General features: G+C 50.5%; 2 protein-coding genes across 3 annotated transcripts; one reads left to right on the top strand and one right to left on the bottom strand.

Annotated features, from left to right (window-relative positions):
- Positions 1–2: 2 nt before the first annotated feature.
- Positions 3–11,622, top strand: SART3 (spliceosome associated factor 3, U4/U6 recycling protein). Of its 2 annotated transcripts, none has more exons than XM_039362643.1 (20): positions 3–97; positions 503–749; positions 2,074–2,203; positions 3,396–3,500; positions 3,714–3,895; positions 4,155–4,260; positions 4,480–4,604; positions 4,960–5,115; positions 5,442–5,580; positions 5,927–6,034; positions 6,248–6,325; positions 6,433–6,491; positions 6,597–6,706; positions 7,142–7,254; positions 7,697–7,773; positions 8,198–8,360; positions 8,755–9,191; positions 9,669–9,821; positions 9,962–10,152; positions 10,575–11,622. In XM_039362643.1, the coding sequence occupies exons 2-20, from the start codon at positions 591–593 to the stop codon at positions 10,753–10,755; spliced, it is 2,772 nt and encodes a 923-aa protein (XP_039218577.1). In that variant the 5' UTR covers positions 3–97; positions 503–590; the 3' UTR covers positions 10,756–11,622. The 2 variants fall into 2 exon arrangements, with proteins under 2 accessions (XP_039218577.1, XP_039218578.1); XM_039362644.1 differs by having other exon boundaries at positions 10,288–10,714.
- A 596-nt stretch (positions 11,623–12,218) lies between these two features.
- Positions 12,219–15,998, bottom strand: FICD (FIC domain protein adenylyltransferase). The gene is made up of 3 exons (XM_039362762.1): positions 15,925–15,998; positions 15,195–15,556; positions 12,219–14,528 (listed from the first exon to the last, which is right to left on the bottom strand). Exons 2-3 carry the CDS (start codon positions 15,499–15,501, stop codon positions 13,444–13,446), a joined length of 1,392 nt encoding a protein of 463 aa, XP_039218696.1. The 5' UTR covers positions 15,502–15,556; positions 15,925–15,998; the 3' UTR covers positions 12,219–13,443.
- Between the last annotated feature and the right edge of the window lie 2,409 nt (positions 15,999–18,407).

The following is an 18,407-nucleotide window of genomic DNA, read 5'->3' as shown; positions in this document are numbered from 1 at the left end:
GACGCCATCAAGTCGCGCCAAGGCAAAAGCGCCGAGCCGCCAAGCCACGCCCCCTTCGCCTTCGAGGACGGAGGTTGAGCCGCTCGCGGGTTGCCAGGTATTTCTCGCGTTCTCTTTAGCCTGGCCGCGGGACGAAGCCGACTCGCCCCCAAATGAGGCAACTCGGGTGTTTTATATAGATTTTATTTCATTTTTAGTTCGGTCTCATTCCCCATTTCCCCCTCCTGGCGCATGGGCAAGTCCATGCCCCTGCACGGGGGGGGGGGAAACGCTCGTTCCTCCCAGGGGTCTTTGCGGCAGCGAGCGATGGCCTGATCATCTTGAGGCCCCTTCCCCGCGCCTGTCCCTCACAATTGCCTGTCTGAAGCGGGACCCACAACTCATTCCTCGTCGCTCTTTCCGACCCATTTGGCCCGGAGTCTAAAATCCCCCGGGGGCTCAAAACCGCCCGTTGAAAGGTTTACGAGGCCGGCTCTCCCCTCGCGGGGTGTTCTCCATTCAGGCAGCGGTTCGGACAGCCCGAGAGCTTGGCGCGCGAACGTGCCGACGCAGGGGGCCTTGCGGCGCAGTCAGAGCGGGCTCTAGGCAAGATGGACGAGGACGACTGGGTGGACTGGGGCGATCGCCCGACGGTGAACACGAACGACTATGACCCGACCCCGGACTACAGCAGCCTCGATGAAGATTACTTTGACTCGCCCTGCTCCAACTGCAAGATTGACATGGAGGTCGATCGCCTAAAGCTGAAGGTGAGGGGCGAGGGGGCGGGGCTTCGGGCAGGCCGGCGACGCCCCCCCCTTTCCTGCCCCGCGGGCTCGATGGGCCGCCTGGAGGGAGGAGCGGGTGGGGTGGGGGTCGATGGAAGGCGGCGTGGCTGCCTGGGGGGGATTGCACGGGGGGGCGAGCAGGGACCCTCCCGCGTCTCTAGTACGGGTAGTCCTCGACTTACGACTGCAATCGAGCTCGGCATTTCCGTTGCTAAGCGAGACGGTTGTTCAGGTGCGTTTTGCCACCGTTTTTCGCGACCTTTTGTGCCACAGAGGTTAAGCGAATCCCTGCAGAGTGGTTAAGTTAATGACATAGTTGTTAAGCGAATCCAGCTTCCCCATTGACTTTGCTGGTGAGAAAGTTGCAAGGGCAGAATCACGTGACCCCCACCCTCACTCACACACACACACACACACACACAGAGAGAGAGAGAGAGAGACTGACCGTCATAAATACGAGTCAATTGCCAAGTGGTTGAATTTTGACCATGCAACTGTGGGGGAGGCTGCAACGGTCGTTAAGTGTGAAAAGCCGTTGCCGCTTCGCACGGCCACTAAACGAATGATGGTCAGTAGAGGACTCCCTGCAGATTGCCCTGATGATGCAGAGCATCAATCGGGGATGCCGGTCTCCTCTCAGGATTTCCAGGGCAGCCCACGACAGAGGTGGCTCCCGTCACTAAAGAGAATTGCTTCCCTCCCCCCTCCCCTTTTGGAAGGTGTATTCCCCAGAACAGGGACTCATGCAGAGAATTTAACATGAAGGTGAATCTGTTCTTTCATCTTATTACCCTCTGGGGAGGCCCTCCCTGCATGAGCACGTTCTGCCCGGGGGAGCTGGGCATGCGTACATTGCTAGCCGTGATATTCTGCATTAACTGGTGTGAGTTTTGGGTTTATACCATGTTATCTTGCAGATTCAATTTCCAGCGTGTCAAGATTCCATTGAACCTTAAATTAGCTCGGCAGCCTAAAAAGGATTTCTTTCCATCTTGGTTCCACTGTAAACAGTCCATAAACTGCACATGTTTCTTGGTCTAACACCAGATTAGGGATTTCTAGTGCAATCTGCAGTTCCCGATCTGGTGCTTTGTTGCCTTGACTCTGAGATGTTCCCAAGCAGCGGCCTATTATGCCTGACCCAGGATAATTAATGTACTGCATAGGAGGCCCCTTCTGATCTTGGTTCCTGTTTATTCCATAAGTAAAATCCGCCCAAATCCCTGGGTGGCATTTGTTAGGAGCTTTTAGCTAGGCTTCTGTAGGGCCGCATAAATAAAATTATGTTTTGATAATGTTTTTTTAGCTGAAGACCAATCCCTGTGATTATGACGGTCACCTAAAACTGATAAAACTGCTCCGTGAGAAAGGATATAAGATCTCTGAGCTCCGGTCAGCCCGCGAGTGCATGAGTCGGCATTTTCCTCTCACTGAAGGTAGGCAAAATCTTTTGGTCTTGTTTTGTTCTATTTTGTAAAACATAAATGGAAATTGGACACTGAGTGATCACAGAAAGATTTCCTCCATAAATGAAATTGTTAGAGTTGTATGTAAAGTTTGCATGTAGAGTGAAGACTTTTAATACGCATTTTCAACTGGAGCACTTAGTAAGAGTAAAAAGTTGGGTGGTTGTGTTTCCCTACCTCCCTTGATGTGGCAGAGTTTTAAAAAATACTGTCCTGTTTATCTTAGTGACCCTGTCACCAGTAAAAATAACCAGACTTTGCATTCCTACCTCCAGAGACTCCCAGAATACTTTGTTTTGGGGCAATGTGCGATCCCACTGACGTATTAGGGGTTGGGGTACATACACTACATTTATCTAAATTTTGTATTGTACAGGCTCAGTCTGAACTGACTGTGGGGTAGAATTGCTTGAAAACCTTAGCAGAAAGGCAGCTGGCTTGTTCGTTTTGTGTTGCATTCACACCAAGTCCAGTTTTGACAGCATCAGAGAATATATTCCTAGGTGAAAATGGACAGTGATTTATACTGCTGTGACTCCTGTTAAATGTGCAAGAGCTGCTGTTTTTTAAACAAAGAAGGTTCCTGTGCCTGGGCTTTTGCTCGTTCCCCAGATCAGGGAGGGAGGGAAGAAATTAGGCAATTTAAAGGGGGGAGCAATATTCAACATTTGGCTCAGTCGCCAAAGCCCCAGAAAGTAGAAGCTTTCTGGCAAACATTTTGTGCGGGTTTTAAATGAAAGCTAAAGTTTCTTAATTATGTTGCATGTTTTATCTTCTGTTCTCTGGGTTGGATTAAAAATGGCAGCTTTGCTGTAATTTTAGTTAAAATTACTAGTGATTTACTTGTGGCACCACTAAATTGCCGCCAGATGTTTGACGCCATCATGATGGAAACCAAGCAAAAGTCCAGAGCATTTACTTTAGATAATTATTTAGATTAAATTTGTTTCAGTGAAGATTTTAGTTTCTTGAGATGTAAGTGTAACGTAGCTGTATGAACATCTGTTCAGACGTAAAGCTGTTGAATTTAGTAGAACCTAAGTATAGACAAATACTTATTTGGACCTGCCTTAGTAATACATTATTTAGCAATATGTTTTTCCGGGTTAAACTGGGTTAGCGTTCTAACCCCCTTTGGATATGGCTTCTTCCATTTTACCAGGGCTGTGGCTAGAGTGGCTGAAGGATGAGATATCACAAGCTAAAGAAGATGCTCCAACAGACGGAGTTTATGAACTTTTTGAGAGAGCAATAAAGGACTACATATGTAAGTTTAGTTTTAAATGGATGTTCTTTCAGACACAAACTGCCAGGGAATAACAAACCAAGATTAACAACACCAAAACAGACAGACTCAAGACAACAGGTTCTGCAAAGAACTTACCTTGTTGGAGGAAATGAAACATTCAGAGTTAACTTTAGCTTCTTTCCCCAAAAGCGGGCAAAAGTGATTGTCTACCATCTTGGGGATGTTTTCCAGGTCCGGAAATCTGGCTGGAGTACACCCAGTTCTCCATTAGGGACCTGGGCCCGATAGGGGCAGATAGAATTCGCTCAATCATGGAACGGGCGCTCACTGCTGTCGGCCTCCATATGACCAAAGGAGCTGCTATTTGGGAGGCCTATCGGGAGTTTGAAAATATGTTGCTGGCGACCATGAAGGTAAGCCCCAGCGTGCTCTGCTCTGCTGCCTGGTCTGGAGATGGTTCCCCAAAGGGTGGGCGTGTTTTGTAGGAAGTCAAGATCAACGATGGCAATGGCCTTTTGGCCTTTAGGCTTTTATACCATCTCATAGTGCTCTATAGGGCTGGAAGACTTTTTTTTCCATGCATGCGCGTCCTTTAGCTGCTGTTGGGACTCCGGTCCTCTTCTGCTGCTTAGGAGAAACGCTGATGCCTGTGCTTTGTTCCTCCCCTGACAGCAACCCCCAGGCTGGATCCCAACCCCTGAGGAGCAGCGGACCACCAGAGTGCAACTTGAGAGGATCCATGCGCTCTATCGTCGGGAACTGGCAGTTCCCCTCATAGGTAAGGGTCAGCTGCAGACTTTGTGGCTTGCCTCTCCATCCCAGGCCTGCCCCAAAATGCTTTGGCTTCTTGTTCCTCGGTTCCAGCAGGAATTGGTGGCTGAGTTTGGCATGGGACACCAAAAGCCAAAGCAGCCTCAGGGTGGCTTAAGGCGAGGGAAGGGATTCGGAGTCTGTGCTCCGCTTCCTGGCTGAAATGGGCTCGTCTCTCTTTTTGGAGATATGGAGTCGGCATTTTTGGAATACGAAAACTGGACCGAGGAGCCGATCCCGGGGCCAGTGCTGCAGAGCTACATCAAGGCTGTTCAGCAGTTGCAGAAGTACAAGCCTTACGAAGAGGCCCTGGTAGGTGGCTCCCCTCACGGTCCGTAGGCCGGCGGTGGCTTCCTTCCCCTGGCCAATGTCGCGGGTCCCCTTTGAAGGCGCTCACTTCCAAAGGACAGCGATTGGGCATTGGCATCTTCTCCTGAGGCTCGTCAGGGGAGGAGGAACAAAATTGCTTCTAAGTCTGTGTCAAATTCATTGTATCTAAATGATATTTTTTTAGAACTTTCTGGGATTGTCTGCCCTCCCCCCCTTTTTGGGGAGTTTTATGCTGAGCAATTGAATGTAACCTTTTTGTTGTTGTTGTTGTTCCTAATGGTTTATTTTCACTGTTCTACTTTCCTGAAAGAGCATTCTTCCTTTCTTGTTCTTCCAGCTGATAGCTAAAACCCCAAAGCTGGCCGAATATCAAGCTTACATTGACTTTGAAGTGAAGATTGGGGATCCAACTCGCATTCAGCTGATATATGAGCGTGCCCTGGTTGAGAACTGCCTTGTGCCAGATCTCTGGGTTCCTTACGTTCAGTACTTGGTAAGTGCCTCCATCAGCAAACTCTCTCCAGTCTCATGTCCTTCTGAGAAGGAGCTTCAGTTGTTCAGGTTAACCAGAGCAATTCTTGTTAAAAGAATTTCAGACCCTCGGGAAATTGAGGTCTGTGGGGGTACATGGAGTAATAGATCTGCAGAAATGCTTTATTGCCGATTATTTGATATTGCTAGCTCTGTAGAGGGATAACTGTCCACTCAATGTAGTCTCTGGCCTTTTCTCTGGCTTCTGAGATTTTAATCCTTTCTCTGTGAAGTGCTGGGGGGGGGGTCTCTGAGCAGACAACCAAGATTGCCTGCTTCCTTTTATAGGACAGGAAGCTGAAGGTGAAGGAGGTGGTACTTTCCACTTGCAAGCGAGCGGTCAGAAATTGCCCGTGGGCTGTCAAGCTGTGGAGCCAGTACCTACTGTCCATGGAGAGGCATAACGTTGAGCACCAGATCATCTCAGGTAGGACCAAGAGATCTGCTAGGACTAAGAGAGGCTTCTCTTTTCCGAGGCCAACGGGGGCTTCACAGCCTCGGAAGTCACACAATGCTCCAGTCCTGTTTGCGTGATTTTCTTCAAGCTGTAGGCTTTCTCAGGAGACGCTGGCTGGTTTTACTTTTTTTTAACCTGGATCAACTCTGCCTGCTCTCCAAGTCCTGTGCTGGGAAGGGAGACAGTGCTGGCTGTCTCCCTCTTTCTTTGAGGGCTACTCCTGGCTCAGGCGGGGTATTCAAGACTGGAGCAAGGGAAGAACTTGGGCTGCTGAAGTTCTGTTTGCCCTTATTTATTTTTTGTCTCCCCCTGTTAGAAACCTTCGAAGAGGCTTTGAAAGCTGGCTTCATTCAGGCCGCTGATTACTTGGAAATTTGGCAGGCGTATCTGGATTACCTTCGGAGAAGAGTTGACTTTGCCCTAGGTGACTACTGGTTGAGGAAGGTGCTAATCACAATCCCTCTGACACAGCCCCTAGTTTTGGCTTCATTCTTCCAAATCCCAGCAAGTAGTCATTTTTGTCCCAGGGCAACATGGCCTGAATGCTCCCCCGTTTAAGAAACACACCTTGCTTCCACAAAGCTGGTACCCCGGGGTGGCTTCTGAATGGCTGTGCTATTTCCTTGCTGTTTTTCAGTCTTGAGTCGGGAGCTGGAAGAGCTTCGGTCAGCCTTTGCCCGTGCCAACAAATATTTAAACGAAGATGTTGAGCGGAGTAAGTTGCCTTTTATTACTATTTTTTTTAAAAAGCAATGTTTTTCTGCCACGTGTATTAGTGTTTACAAGCAGAAATAATTGTGGCTTAATTCTGTGTTCCTGCAGAGTTTGTTGACAAGGGAGACCCTTCCTGTGTTCTTTTGCGGACCTGGGCCAGGGTTGAGGTGACCTTAACTTACGCTGTTGTTAGCTTTTATTTTCTCATCTCGGGGGGGGGGGCACCCATGAATACGTTCAGATTATATTAATAGGGGCCTCCTCCTCCCTAGGCTGTCTACTGCCGCAACATGAGAAAGACTAGGGAACTATGGGATATTATTATGGTCAGCGGGAACGCAAAATATGGCAACATGTGGTTGGAGTATCACAACCTGGAGCGGTAAGAGGGAGTCTTCCTTCCAGCCCACGTGAACAGCTTTTTGCACTTGCTGCGCTCCATGGCTTGCGAGTGGTCAGGAGGGGGCGTGTGGAGACCCTGTCCTGTTTGTGTCGGGGGCACTGTTTAAGTCTTCCCGGTTGAAAGGGTGAGCTGGTGACATCACCGTTGCCCGGGGGGGGGGGCTCCTTTCATGTCCCCATCAGGCAGCCAGAAAGAATTCCTCGTTCATTCCCAAACTGTGACTGCAAAGTAGCCATGTTTTGCTTGCTGGCCCCAGCTGGGAGGAAGAAGTGCCCTCCTGAAGTGGTGTTGGGGTGCTGCACGCCTGCTGTTTTCCCACCAGGGCCTCCCCAGCTTTCCTTCCTACAGGAGTCAAAGTCTGGCTCAGTTGTGTCTCTTTGGCTGCATCTCCCTCTCTCTCCTCCCTGGCTGCAGGGCACATGGGGATCCCTATTACTCCAAGAGAGCGTTGTTCCGGGCCGTGCAGTGCACACAGGACTACCCAGAGCATGTATGTGAGGTGCTGCTCACGACGATGAGAATTGAAGGTGAGCAGCTCCCACTTCCTGCTAGGGCTGATCTTGGGGAGCTCATCGTCCTGTGTAAATTCATCCTTTGGAAGCCTGTGTTCCTCACTCTTCCCCCCCCCCCCGGCAGCTTCTCTTCAGGTTCTCACAATGCCTTAATGCAAAGAGAAAGTTGCTCCTTTTAGAATTTCCCCTCCCACAAGTAGGCTGAGGTGGATGCTCCACACGCAGAAGCATCCCCAGCTTACAGCGAAGAGTCCTTCTGAAGCCAGAAGCTGGTGGGTCACTGTTTTGCCTTAAGCAAACTCTTAAAGCGCCAGGTTGGGCGGAGTCCTGAGATTATCCCAAGAGCGGCTTAGTTCAAGGAGCCCCCCCCCCCGGTCATTCAGCAGGACTGGTTGAGCCTTGATGGAACTTCAGAGGACGGGCAAGAGACTCAACCTCCTTTCCTGTCATCTCACAGGCACTTTAGAGGACTGGGATCTGGCAGTTGAGAAGACAGATAAACGACTGGCTCGACTTAAAGAGCAGAGGGCAAAGGTGAAGATTTTTTAAAAAAAACTCTCCTCTTGCAAGTAAAAGTGGGCTGGGGTCTCTGTGTGAGTGTCTGACCTGCTTTCTGGAGGTCTCCTAGGGTTATGAGCAGAAAGATGGCCTAAGTCTTCACGGTGACGCATGGACTTTGCTGCTGCAGAGTGGAGGACGCCGTGGATGAGAACAGCGGCTTTTAGCCTTTGGAGGGATTCAGAGGGTTTTTCACCCTAATTCTCTTCCCCTTGTGGAAGAGGGGCGCAGTCCAAAGACCTCCCGTATTCCCTTCCTGCGTTACTCCAAAGCGATGCCTCTGAGTGAGCACCCCTGTTGCCAGGCTCAGCAGTTGCAGCCCAGAAGGGCTGTGAACGTCTTGTGTGGAGAGAAAAGCCCAGACTGGAGCTTCTGCTCATGAGGCTGCTTGTCCTTTTAGGAGGCAGAAAAGGAGGCCGCTCTGGCAAAGCAAGAGGAGGAAAAGAAAGAGGAGCAGCGCAAGCAAAGTCGGGAGAAGAAAAAAGCCGTCAAGCAGTCCAAGAAGCCCAAAGCCGGAGTCAAGCGGAAGGCAGACAATGATGGCAAATGGGAGGAGGAGGAAGGTAGCGGCAGCATCACTTTGGCCACGCTCTGCTTCTGGGCTTTGGTGCTTGGGATTCTTCGGGGTGACCAGGAAACTGGAATTAAGGGGAGGGGAGAATTCTGATTTGATTTGACCTGGCCTTTTAGCAAAAGATACTGAGAGTCCCATAAGCCATCGTGTCATAAGGGATCACGTTCCTGTTACCTTCCCTCTGAAGTGGTACCTATTTATCTACTCACCTTTGCATGTTTTCGTACTGCTAGGTGGGCAGGAGGTGGGGCAGATAACGGGGGCTCACCCTGTTGCACAGCACTCAGGTCTGGAACCCGGGCAAGCTCTGCGTCTTTAACCCTAACACACGGACGCACACACGTCCTTAGCAACCTCTGAATCCCTTCATGTTCCCTGAGCAGCCGAACTAGCTGTCAAGAGGCCGAAAGGTGGCAGCGGGGTTATGTCGATGGAAGTGGAAGACGAAGCGATGGCGCTCTTTGCAGAGACCTTCGACTTCCAGCAAGAGGGAGAAGGAGCAGCAGCTTCCAAGTGGAAAGACACCCCCAAAGTCTTTCACGACAGCGAGAAGGAGGGCTTCACAGTCTTTGTCAGCAACCTCCCGTACAGCATGGCCGAGCCAGAGGCAAAACTCCGAGACCTTTTTGCCAGCTGCGGGGAAGTGGCCGAAGTCCGCCCCATCTTCAGCAACAAAGGGGCATTCCGCGGCTACTGTTACGTGGAATTCAAGGAGAAGAGGTCAGCTCTGCAGGCCTTCGGTCTGGACCGGAGAGTGGTGGAAGGCAGGCCGATGTTTGTCTCTCCGTACGTGGACAAAAGCAAGAATCCGGATTTCAAGGTAGCCCTCCTGCCGTCGCTCGAGGGAGTCGGGGGGAGGGGGGCAGGATCAGCTTGTAGGGGAGGGAACGGCTCCTGAGCTGCGCAGAAGCAGGAGAGCCAAAGAGCCACTGCAGGGCGCGCCGGTGGTAAGGCTGTCCCCGTGTATAGAGAAGAGATGTGGAATTTCCCTTTAGACCAAGGGGCTCCAAACTTGGCAACTTAAAGACTTGTGGACTTCAGCTCCCAGAATTCCTCAGCCAGCAAAGCTGGCCAGGGAATTCTGGGAGCTGAAGTCCACAAGTCTTAAAGTTGCCAAGTTAGGAGACCCCAGCTTTAGAAACAAGGCTGGAGATCAGAAGCTTGAGCCTAGCATGGGAAGTGTGAAACTTGTTAAAATAAACACCAAGTTGAATATAGAACCCATCCCTCCAAACACACAAACACTTACACACCCTGCGGGCCTATGCTCGAGCTTCCTTCCTTTGCCCTCCTGCAGGTGTTCAAGTACAGCACCGCTCTTGAGAAGCACAAGCTGTTCATCTCCGGCCTGCCCTTTTCATGCACAAAAAAGGAGCTGGAACAGGTCTGCAAAGCTCACGGGAACGTGAAGGATATCCGGCTGGTCACCAACAGAGCTGGCAAACCCAAGGTGTGCTTTCGGGGTGCTGCCCTGCCCTGCCTTGCCCAGCCAGCAGGAATTAGGGGAGGGGGATGTTGGTCTTCCTAAGATCCGGCTGGGGAGCTGTGTTTGGAAAAAGGAATCCAGAGCAGGTTTGTTTCACCCCTTAGGGCTTGGCCTACGTGGAGTTTGAGACCGAAACACAGGCCTCCCAGGCGGTCCTGAAGATGGATGGGCTGGCCATTATGGACCACATCATTAAAGTTGCCATCAGCGACCCTCCGGCTCGGAGAGTTCCTGAGGGGCCGGAAGCTGTGGGGAAACCGTCCCAAAGTCAGGATTTTCAGCCGGCTTCGGGCGCGTGAGTGTTTTTAGCCCAGGGCTCCAGAATGGAAAAGGGTTTTCTTTGAACCTTATTTAAGCAGAGGGTTTTTATTTAACCTAAGCCTCTGGGGTTTCTCATTTCGGAAATCAGTTGGGCTTTATGTATTTTAAGTTTTTAGATTTATTATCAGCATCAGCTAGATGGAAATCACGTGGCACACAGCTATCAACGTGTCTTTGGAAACTGAGAAATTAGCAAGGCCCTGTGTGGATTACTCAGAAAGGAGCACCCTGCAGCCAAAGGAACCCTAAAATTGGGATTGTGGTCTAGAATTGTTTGGAGGAAACGGAGTTCTGGCTGGCTGCCTGGGTTCCGTCACTCCGTGGCGTTGAGGCCTTTATCTTCCAAGCGCACGAAGGGCCCTAATGGTGCTGCCTCGTGGTCTGTTCCTTCCACAGCCGTCGCAAGGGAAGAACCCAGCTGTCGATGGTCCCTCGTGCCTTGCAGCGTCCCAGCAAGCCAGCAGCCAAGGAGACGAACAGCATGGTGGAGAACCCACCCACAACGCCCTCCCCGTCTGCGGAAAAGCCCAAGATGATGTCCAACGCGGACTTTGTCAAGCTGCTGCAGAAAAAGTGAACTGCTGCCCTTGACCAGCAAAGCGGGGGGCTGCCAAGCCCCCTGGAAGTCATCAGCTGGTCTTTCCCCGAAGCAGATGCTGTGGCTGATCGTGGCTCCCCTCCGGTTCCAGTTTGGACTTTATGTCCACCGAAAGCCCGAACGGGGAGGGGTCGATTCCCCACCACCTTGAATTATCAGAGGGCAAATTTATTGAGTTGGGGTGCGTGCGAGGAATTTGTTAAAAATGGCTTTAAATGCTCCCTCATGTTGGGGGTTTCATGTGACAAGAGCTTACTTCAAAGCTGAACACGGTATGTTTTAATAGTTGGGTTTTTTTCAGCTGTTCTCCAAATGAAGAGTTTAATGTGAATTGAGTCTCGATCTAGTTTATACAAATCCCACCACAGGCGCTGAGCTGAGCTAGGCAGCTTTGTGACACTGCCTCCGTGTGCGCAGGAGCCTTGAGCCGGTCCAGCTCCTTCTCATGTACAAAATGAGTATAAATAGCAGATGCGAGGAACTTCACCATAATGGCCTAATTTAGTATTGGGGTAGAAGGGCAGGTGTTTCTACTGACCGTTTTGCTCAGAGTTGAGTGTCTTTTTATACACAGACCCAACCTGCACACCTCTTTGCGGATGTGAAAAGCACATGGTGGTCATTTTTGAGCTTTCATTGACCCAGCACTAGAGAGACAGACCCTCTGCGCAGCTTCCGTGTTTCCCTTTGCCAGGTTCCTATAATGGTCTCTAGCCAGACCCGTTTGGGTCCTTGAGATGTTTGGCTTGCAATGTTTTTTTAAAAAAAAAAAGTTGTATACAATGTGAAGTGTGAGCCTGCGGCGTTTCCCTCTTGGGGTTCATTAAAGTTGTTCTTTCAAGTTGAGCGAGCGTTGCTGCTTATTTGACCTGCCGAAACAAGATGAGGGTGGTGGGTGCTGTTGTTTGCAGAAATGGGGAGAAGATGCCGGGGTATTTTTTAAAAAACTGCATTTTCAATCTTTTTTCTTAGGGGGACCCTCCCTCGCCCGGTGGTTGACTTCAAATCCAATAATCCTGTTTTGTAGATAAGCAGGCCCTGGGTGCTGGAAGGGGTTAACTGGGCTGCTAGTTTCCCCCCCCCCTTTGCATGGTTCCTCCCTGGGCACCTGGGTTAAGGGCTGGTTAAGGAACAACCCCCCCCCCCCAGCCACATCTGCAACATGCAGGCATGCTGAGGGCTGCTGTCAATAAGGAGCAGGACGCAAGGTGGGCATGAAAGAACACCTAATTCCTTGTTCACAAAAGCAACTCGCAGCAGTAGTCAATTCTGCTCCCTTACTTGAAAACTAAACAATGTCACAAAGGAAATTCCAGCACTTCAAGGCTGCCCATCTTATTTGAGTGAACTTTTCTGCACGCTTGTAGAATGGCCCTAATTTTGTGTACCTGGGAGTTGTGAGGCAGAAGATGCAATCCTGTTTTTTTAAAAAAGAGCCAGAGTCGGGCAATCTCTTTATTGTAACCAACCAAATATGCACAGACGGTTGTGCAAATGCACTTTGTTAGGCGCTGCTCATATTTCACACACTGCATCGTGGTTGTGCCTGCCCGGCTTGCCTTAGAAATGGACCGAGATGGGCAGGGGGCCTCTCCCTCAAGTCTGGACTAAGATTGCGTTGTTCCTGCGAGTCCTTCCATGGGGCAACCGAGAGGGCGAGCCGAGGACGTGAGCAGGAGAGGGACAGGGACTCCTTCAGTGGCAGATTGTGTGTGGGGATGCCAGGTTTGCAGCTTAACAAAAAGCCCGCCCCCATCTCAACCTTTTCTCCTTTGAAATCAGGCAACCTTTGCACGTTCCGAGTAGAACAGAAGTAAAGTGCTAACAGAAGGGCTTTCAGGAAGCCCTTTGACTTTGAGTATTTGATGCTTGATAGGCTTTTTGCACAGACAACATCACACCAGAGCCAAACAAGCAAACGTGGATTATAGGATGGTGAGAGATCTCCAACTTCCAAAGAGTGGACTCTGCTCTGGTATTGTCTATTCACGGTTTTTTGTTTCTTTTTAAAGAGTCCACAGATTTTGCTTTAGGTTCTGGCCTGAACGGAGACCTCTTTCTGGAGTGGTTCTACTGGAAAAGTGGCTGGGGAAAAGCTAAGGCACAATTCAGTACAAATACATGTCCCTACTAAGGCACTGGCAGGCAGGAAGCTGGTTCAGTTTTAGGTTTGAAACGGCTACAAGCATAAAGGAGGGCAGGTGAAATTACAGCTTTGTGGGATTCACACAAGCTTCCTTTCCTAAATAGGTGGAGTTTGGGCCTCCCCGTGGTTAGCAAACTGAACAATACCAAAACAGCATCAATTCACTAAGCACAGCAATAAACTCCTCAGCCAGGCTTGGCTGGGTAAAGTAACCGCCACGTTTTCCATATCTGACCATCTTTGGCTAGAAAGCTGACTGTGGGTAGGAATTTTTCCCAACTAAAGTAGTCCCGCTTGACACTTAACCAGCCCAAACAGTTCTGAGCCGCTAAGACTGGCCTGCTCCCTTTTGCAATATAATTAGACAAAAGTTAACTTTGGGCCTATTGAGGGTAATAAATATGGAGAGGTCACTGCATTAAACAACTTAACTTAGAAGACATAATTAAATAAATGAAATGTTTTACAGAAAGTGCTTTCCCAGCTCTTCTCCCGTAGGGGGCGTCCTTCGCTACCAAGGTTCAGGTCCGAGTTTTGAGCGAGATGGTCTGTTTGCAGTCCGTGCTGCTGCCGTCCTGGGCTTCAGGTAGGCCCACGGAATGCTCCGTGGTAGCGAAGAGCAGCATGTCAAGGGTGGTCTCGGTGCACTTGGCAATCAGGCGGATGAAGGGCCGGACATCCCCTTCGTTGGCCACCTCCAAGGCGTTGTAGTACTCGGCCCGCTGCTCCTTCCGGATGGTGATTGGGGGGTAGCCGGCCTGCATGAGAATCAGGTTCATCAGGAGCCGCGATGTCCTCCCGTTGCCATCTACAAACGGGTGGATGTACACCAGTTTGTAATGGGCCAGAGCGGCAAACTCAACCGGGTGCAGGCTCATGGCGTCCTCGGAGTTGATCCACTGCACAAACTCCAGCATCTGCTTCTCCACGTCACGAGGGTGGGGCGGGACGTGGTGGCCAACGAAGACCTGGGTAGTCCTAAATCGGCCAGCCTCAATGGGGTCCACGTAGCCCAGCACTCTCCGATGGATCTCCAGGAGGTCCGGGAGGGTGACGGAGCCAATCCTAGAGACAAGGGTGGTGTTGACGTACTTCATGGCGGCGTGCATGCCAATGACCTCGTTCTGCTCCTCCAGGCTTTTCCCGGGAACGGCGTATCGGGTCTCGATGATGTGCCGGATCTCGGCAAGCGTCAGAGTGTTGCCCTCGATGGCCACCGTGTGGTAGATGTGGTGATAGTAGGACTCCTCCATCACCCTCCGCAGGGCAGAGTTGCCTTTGGGGATGGACAGGACCTTCCGGACTTTGCTGTCGATGATGCTGAAGTACCTCTGGTCGATTTCTTCCACAAGAGGCAGCGTCCGGTCCCGGCTGACCAGAGCCTTCTCGTTGTGTGGGGAGATGGTCAAGGCTTTCGAGTACAGATAGTCGGCCTGGATGATGTCCTTCTCCTCCTCGGAGAAGAGGCCGAACTCGGTCAAGGCATCCACGTAGTCTGGGTCCATCTTGAGGGCGTGCAGGAAGAGCTTTTGAGCTTTTTCACGCTTCCCTTGTCTTTTCATCTCCAACGCCTGATGCAGCGCAGCTTTGGCTTCTAGTCTGACCTCTGAAATGAAAGAGTGCATTTTCTTCAGCAATGTATTTTGCAGGACATCTAGATCAGGGGTGTCCAACCTTGGCAACTTTAAGACTTCAACTCTCAGAATTCCTCAGCCAGCCATGCTGGGACACCCCTGATGTAGAGGTAAACCATTTCTACCCTCCGTTGTTAGACAACTCAGCCTAACCTCAGCTGGATGGTGAATTTCATGCTGGTTCAGTTAGCTTTGGTTATTTTGTGCCTTGTATTGAAGCGCATATGGATTCTTTCCAGCAGCTTCTTGGGGCACCTTCAGAAAACCCAAAGTTAAGGTAAGTTTGAAATCAACCGACTTAAGAAATTCAGGAACAACTAAAGGAAACAGGACTTCTCAAAATGCAGTCTACACACACAAAAGAAAGGGTGGTGTCTGGTTAGGCTTAACTTCCTCCACTGGGTGCCTCTGCGTGTATTTAGGAGGAGCTCCTAACATTCTCAGTCAGAATTCTGGGAACTGAAGTCCCAACACGTCAGCAGAGAGATAACAGGACAGAGATATTAGTGAGACTGTTTATTTATAATCTGCAAGCATCATCAGCAAGGACGCCCTCACTTCAACCCACAATTATTCTCTTTTATTGGTGCCTCTTTGGAGAGCAAATCCGGAGTGCATGCAAGGGTCCAGGGACGCACCTGGGGAGGCTTTGGGCTTCAGCACCATCAGCTCCAACCCGCCAGAGGTCACACTGAGCTCGGTGGTCTGCCCCGTGTAGGTGGCGATGCCCATGTAGCCCAGCCCCAGCTTGCTCCTGAGGAAGGCCCAGCCCTGGAGGGCGGCCTGGCACTGCTCCTCCACCAGCAGCACTGGAAGGAGCACCACCAGGAGAGCCGCCAGCACTGCCGCCAGCACCGCCGCCCAACGGGACCGGAGCCAGAGGGAGACCCATTTCAGCTCTGGCTCCACCACCGTCACCGCGGCTGCCATGGAGACCAGGTTCATCTGCAAGCCAGGAACAGCCAGGGTCGCATCCTCCTCCTTTTGGGGTGGGTCTCACCTGGGAAAAGAAGGGGGGGATTAGCAGGGCATCCCCAGGTGACTCTCCTCGCCCCTTTTGCACAACCCAACAAACCCGGGTCTGGCTGGGGAGCCACCCCTAGCTAGGCTCTGGCAGAAGCACCCCCTTCGCCCATGGGGGGCTGTGAGAACCCCCCCCCCAGCCAGACCCTCCCTCCTCCCCCCTCCCCTAATTCCAGAGTGCTCTATCTGCCCCCCTTCCTCTCTCTTCCCCCCCCCCGGTTCTTCCCCAATCTGCCCCCTCCCCGGATCTGCCCCCCCGTATTCCTTCTTTTCGTCCTCCCAACTATCTCCCCCCTCCCCTAAAAGACCCCCTTTCTCTCCCCACAACTGCCCCCCTCCCCTTACCCGGCTCGCTCTGTGCCCCACTCCATCATCTACAGCAGTTTCCCTTCCGGCTCCGCCCCTCAACGCGCCCGTCCTTCTTTCCTCGTCCTCTGATTGGTCGCTGTAGGGCTCGCTTCCGTAGCCCCGCCTCCACTGACGGCCCCCTCTTCTTCCATTGGCTGCTCTCACTTATCGATCTCCCTTTGAGTCCCGCCTCCTTTCGGGGAGGGAGAGGGAGGAGGGGAATACACAAGGCCCGAGAGGCTTGTCTTCGTGGAGGAACGCGATTGGCTTATTTCCATGTCCATCGGAAAAGTCGTCTTTGGGCCAATGGGGAAGGAAGGGGAGGGAGGCGGGACGCTCGGATTAAAAAAATAAGACGGCCAATGTGTTGTCAAGGAGACGGGCGCGAGGGAAGCCGAGGGTGAGCCTCGCTTTGGCGGCGCAAATTGCTCCTCTTATCTCTGGGGGGGGGAAACAAAGAAGGGGCGCGGGAGGAAGACCGCCTTCCCCCCTTTGGCTGCCTTATCTGCCTAGCGCCGCTCACTCCGAATAGGAAAACTTCCGGTGCAGAAAGCCGGCGCGGCCATGTTTGTTTTGGGCAAAGAAGCGAAGCGCTTTGTCAGATCCGGCAACCTGAAAATATTATGACGTCATTTCCCCAGACTTTACGATGCCCAATATCGGAATTGCAAGAAGACGCGCTTCTTTTACTAGAGATTCGGTTTTTGTGGCCTTCTTTAAAATTTCTTTTTAAGGAGAGCCCTTGGCAGGACTGATTATTAAATGAAACCATTGCAATAATTTAGAATAGAGTAGAGACAGAAACAAGAATAGAATAGAACAGAACAGAACAGAACAGAACAGAACAGAACAGAACAGAACAGAACAGAATAGAATAGAATAGAATAGAATAGAATAGAATAGAATAGAGCTGGAAGGGATCTGACAGGTCTTCTAGTCCAGCCCCCTATGTGTGTTATAATTTGATATGTGACATCCATGTATCATAGTGAATGTACCGGTTCTATATTTCACGTGCATTTCTTTCTAAATAAATATATATAGAAAGAAAAATCCATGTAGCTGGTAGGAGTTGCAAATGGCTTGATGATAGTGAAGGGATTTTATTGTGCTTCTGATTTTAGTATGTTTAAGTTAGACATTAGCATTTATTTTATATATAGTAACCATTTTATATTGATACTTATGGTGTTATCATGTAATCATTGTTTTGTTATTTGGTAATCATTATTTTGTAGTTAATTGCTTGATCAGATGCTTTATATATATATTGGAAAAGTAAGGGCTTCATGCTTTAGGTACAGGTGATTGCTTATATGAAAAGAGCACAGTATGGGGAGGGGGGAAAGGAGTTAGGGATGGAGCCTGGGTTGCTGTGTATGAGTCATCATCTAAGAATTGGTTTTTTTGTGCCATCTTATGCCTGGTACCAAGACCTGATCTTTTTGTTCTGGAAAGGTATAAAAGGTGGAAGACATCTTTTCTGGTTGTTGCTTTCATTCCTCTACCAGCCACGAAGAGGAATAGGGCGGCCCCTCTCTATTTTGATCAAAATAAAGTTGTAATCTTTGTTGAAACCTCAGCTCAGGAGTTTCTTTGGCTCTTTTAAATTCCTGAGTAACGCTGGGGCAATTGTGAGACTAAGTGGAAAACCTTCCAATACTAATTATATTTAAATAGCTAAAACTCAGGGATTCCCACAATTGCTGGTTGGCAAAGTTTTCCTCTGCATCTGCGGATTGAGCAGAGCAAAAGTGGTGCTGCGGGGGGGGGGGGGCAGTGGAGTCTTCTGCCAAGAGAGGGCAGCTGAGATTGGTCTTCGCTGAGCCGCTTCCTGAACCCTCTCTTGACTTAGCCAGTCATGGATCCTGACGTTGCCATAAGAGCGGAAAGGGATGACGAGAGACGAGGCAGCTTCTCTGCTGGTCACCACCAGAACGGAGCTTTGCAGCCGGCTGTCCAGGAGAGGGAATTATGAATAATGAGGTCTATTGACAGGTGGATTACTTGTGGGAACTGAAATTCGGGAGACCTCCAGGGATTCTGCAGGGGGAGAGGCATTCTGCTCTTTCTTCCAGATGTTAGGGAAGGAGGGCCAGTTGACCTGCCTTGAGCATGGGGTTGGACTAGAAGACCTCCAAGGTCCCTTTCAGACCTAAGATTCTATGAGAGGCCCAGTGCAGAAAATGTCCTTAGCCGGGAGAGCTGCCCTGCCAGGCTCTTGAGTTACAGCTTACTAACTACCGTACTGGAAATGTTCTGCATCAACAGACCGTATCAGTTCCCACAGCTATCCATCAGAAAGCAGGAAAAAATATTGCTGTGAGATTTTTAGGAGTACAAATCAGGCTTAGGCCTGAAAATCTGGAGCTCAGCAAAATGGGGAGAGACGGACACACTGCAAAATATAGAATTGCTCAATTGAGCGTTGATCCACGAGATGTTCCAGAGAAGAACGTCTGATCCGAGGTTGGCAAAAG

Source organism: Crotalus tigris, unplaced genomic scaffold (genome assembly GCF_016545835.1).
Source record: "Crotalus tigris isolate CLP2741 ecotype Arizona unplaced genomic scaffold, ASM1654583v1 scf7180000019478.12717781048:2074007, whole genome shotgun sequence".
Lineage (NCBI taxonomy): Eukaryota > Metazoa > Chordata > Lepidosauria > Squamata > Viperidae > Crotalus > Crotalus tigris.
This window is presented reverse-complemented; position numbering and strand designations above follow the sequence as displayed.

What these genes read in the sequence shown, in the direction of transcription:
- SART3 (XM_039362643.1), top strand. Translation starts at nt 591, where the DNA reads ATGGACGAGGACGACTGGGTGGACTGGGGCGATCGCCCGACGGTGAAC. An exon ending in TGAGCACCAGATCATCTCAG is followed by an intron (nt 5,581 to 5,926) that starts GTAGGACCAAGA and finishes TCCCCCTGTTAG; the next exon opens with AAACCTTCGAAGAGGCTTTG. An exon ending in AAGAGTTGACTTTGCCCTAG is followed by an intron (nt 6,035 to 6,247) that starts GTGACTACTGGT and finishes GCTGTTTTTCAG; the next exon opens with TCTTGAGTCGGGAGCTGGAA.
- FICD (XM_039362762.1), bottom strand. Translation starts at nt 15,501, where the DNA reads ATGAACCTGGTCTCCATGGCAGCCGCGGTGACGGTGGTGGAGCCAGAG. An exon ending in GAAGCCCAAAGCCTCCCCAG is followed by an intron (nt 14,529 to 15,194) that starts GTGCGTCCCTGG and finishes CTTTCATTTCAG; the next exon opens with AGGTCAGACTAGAAGCCAAA.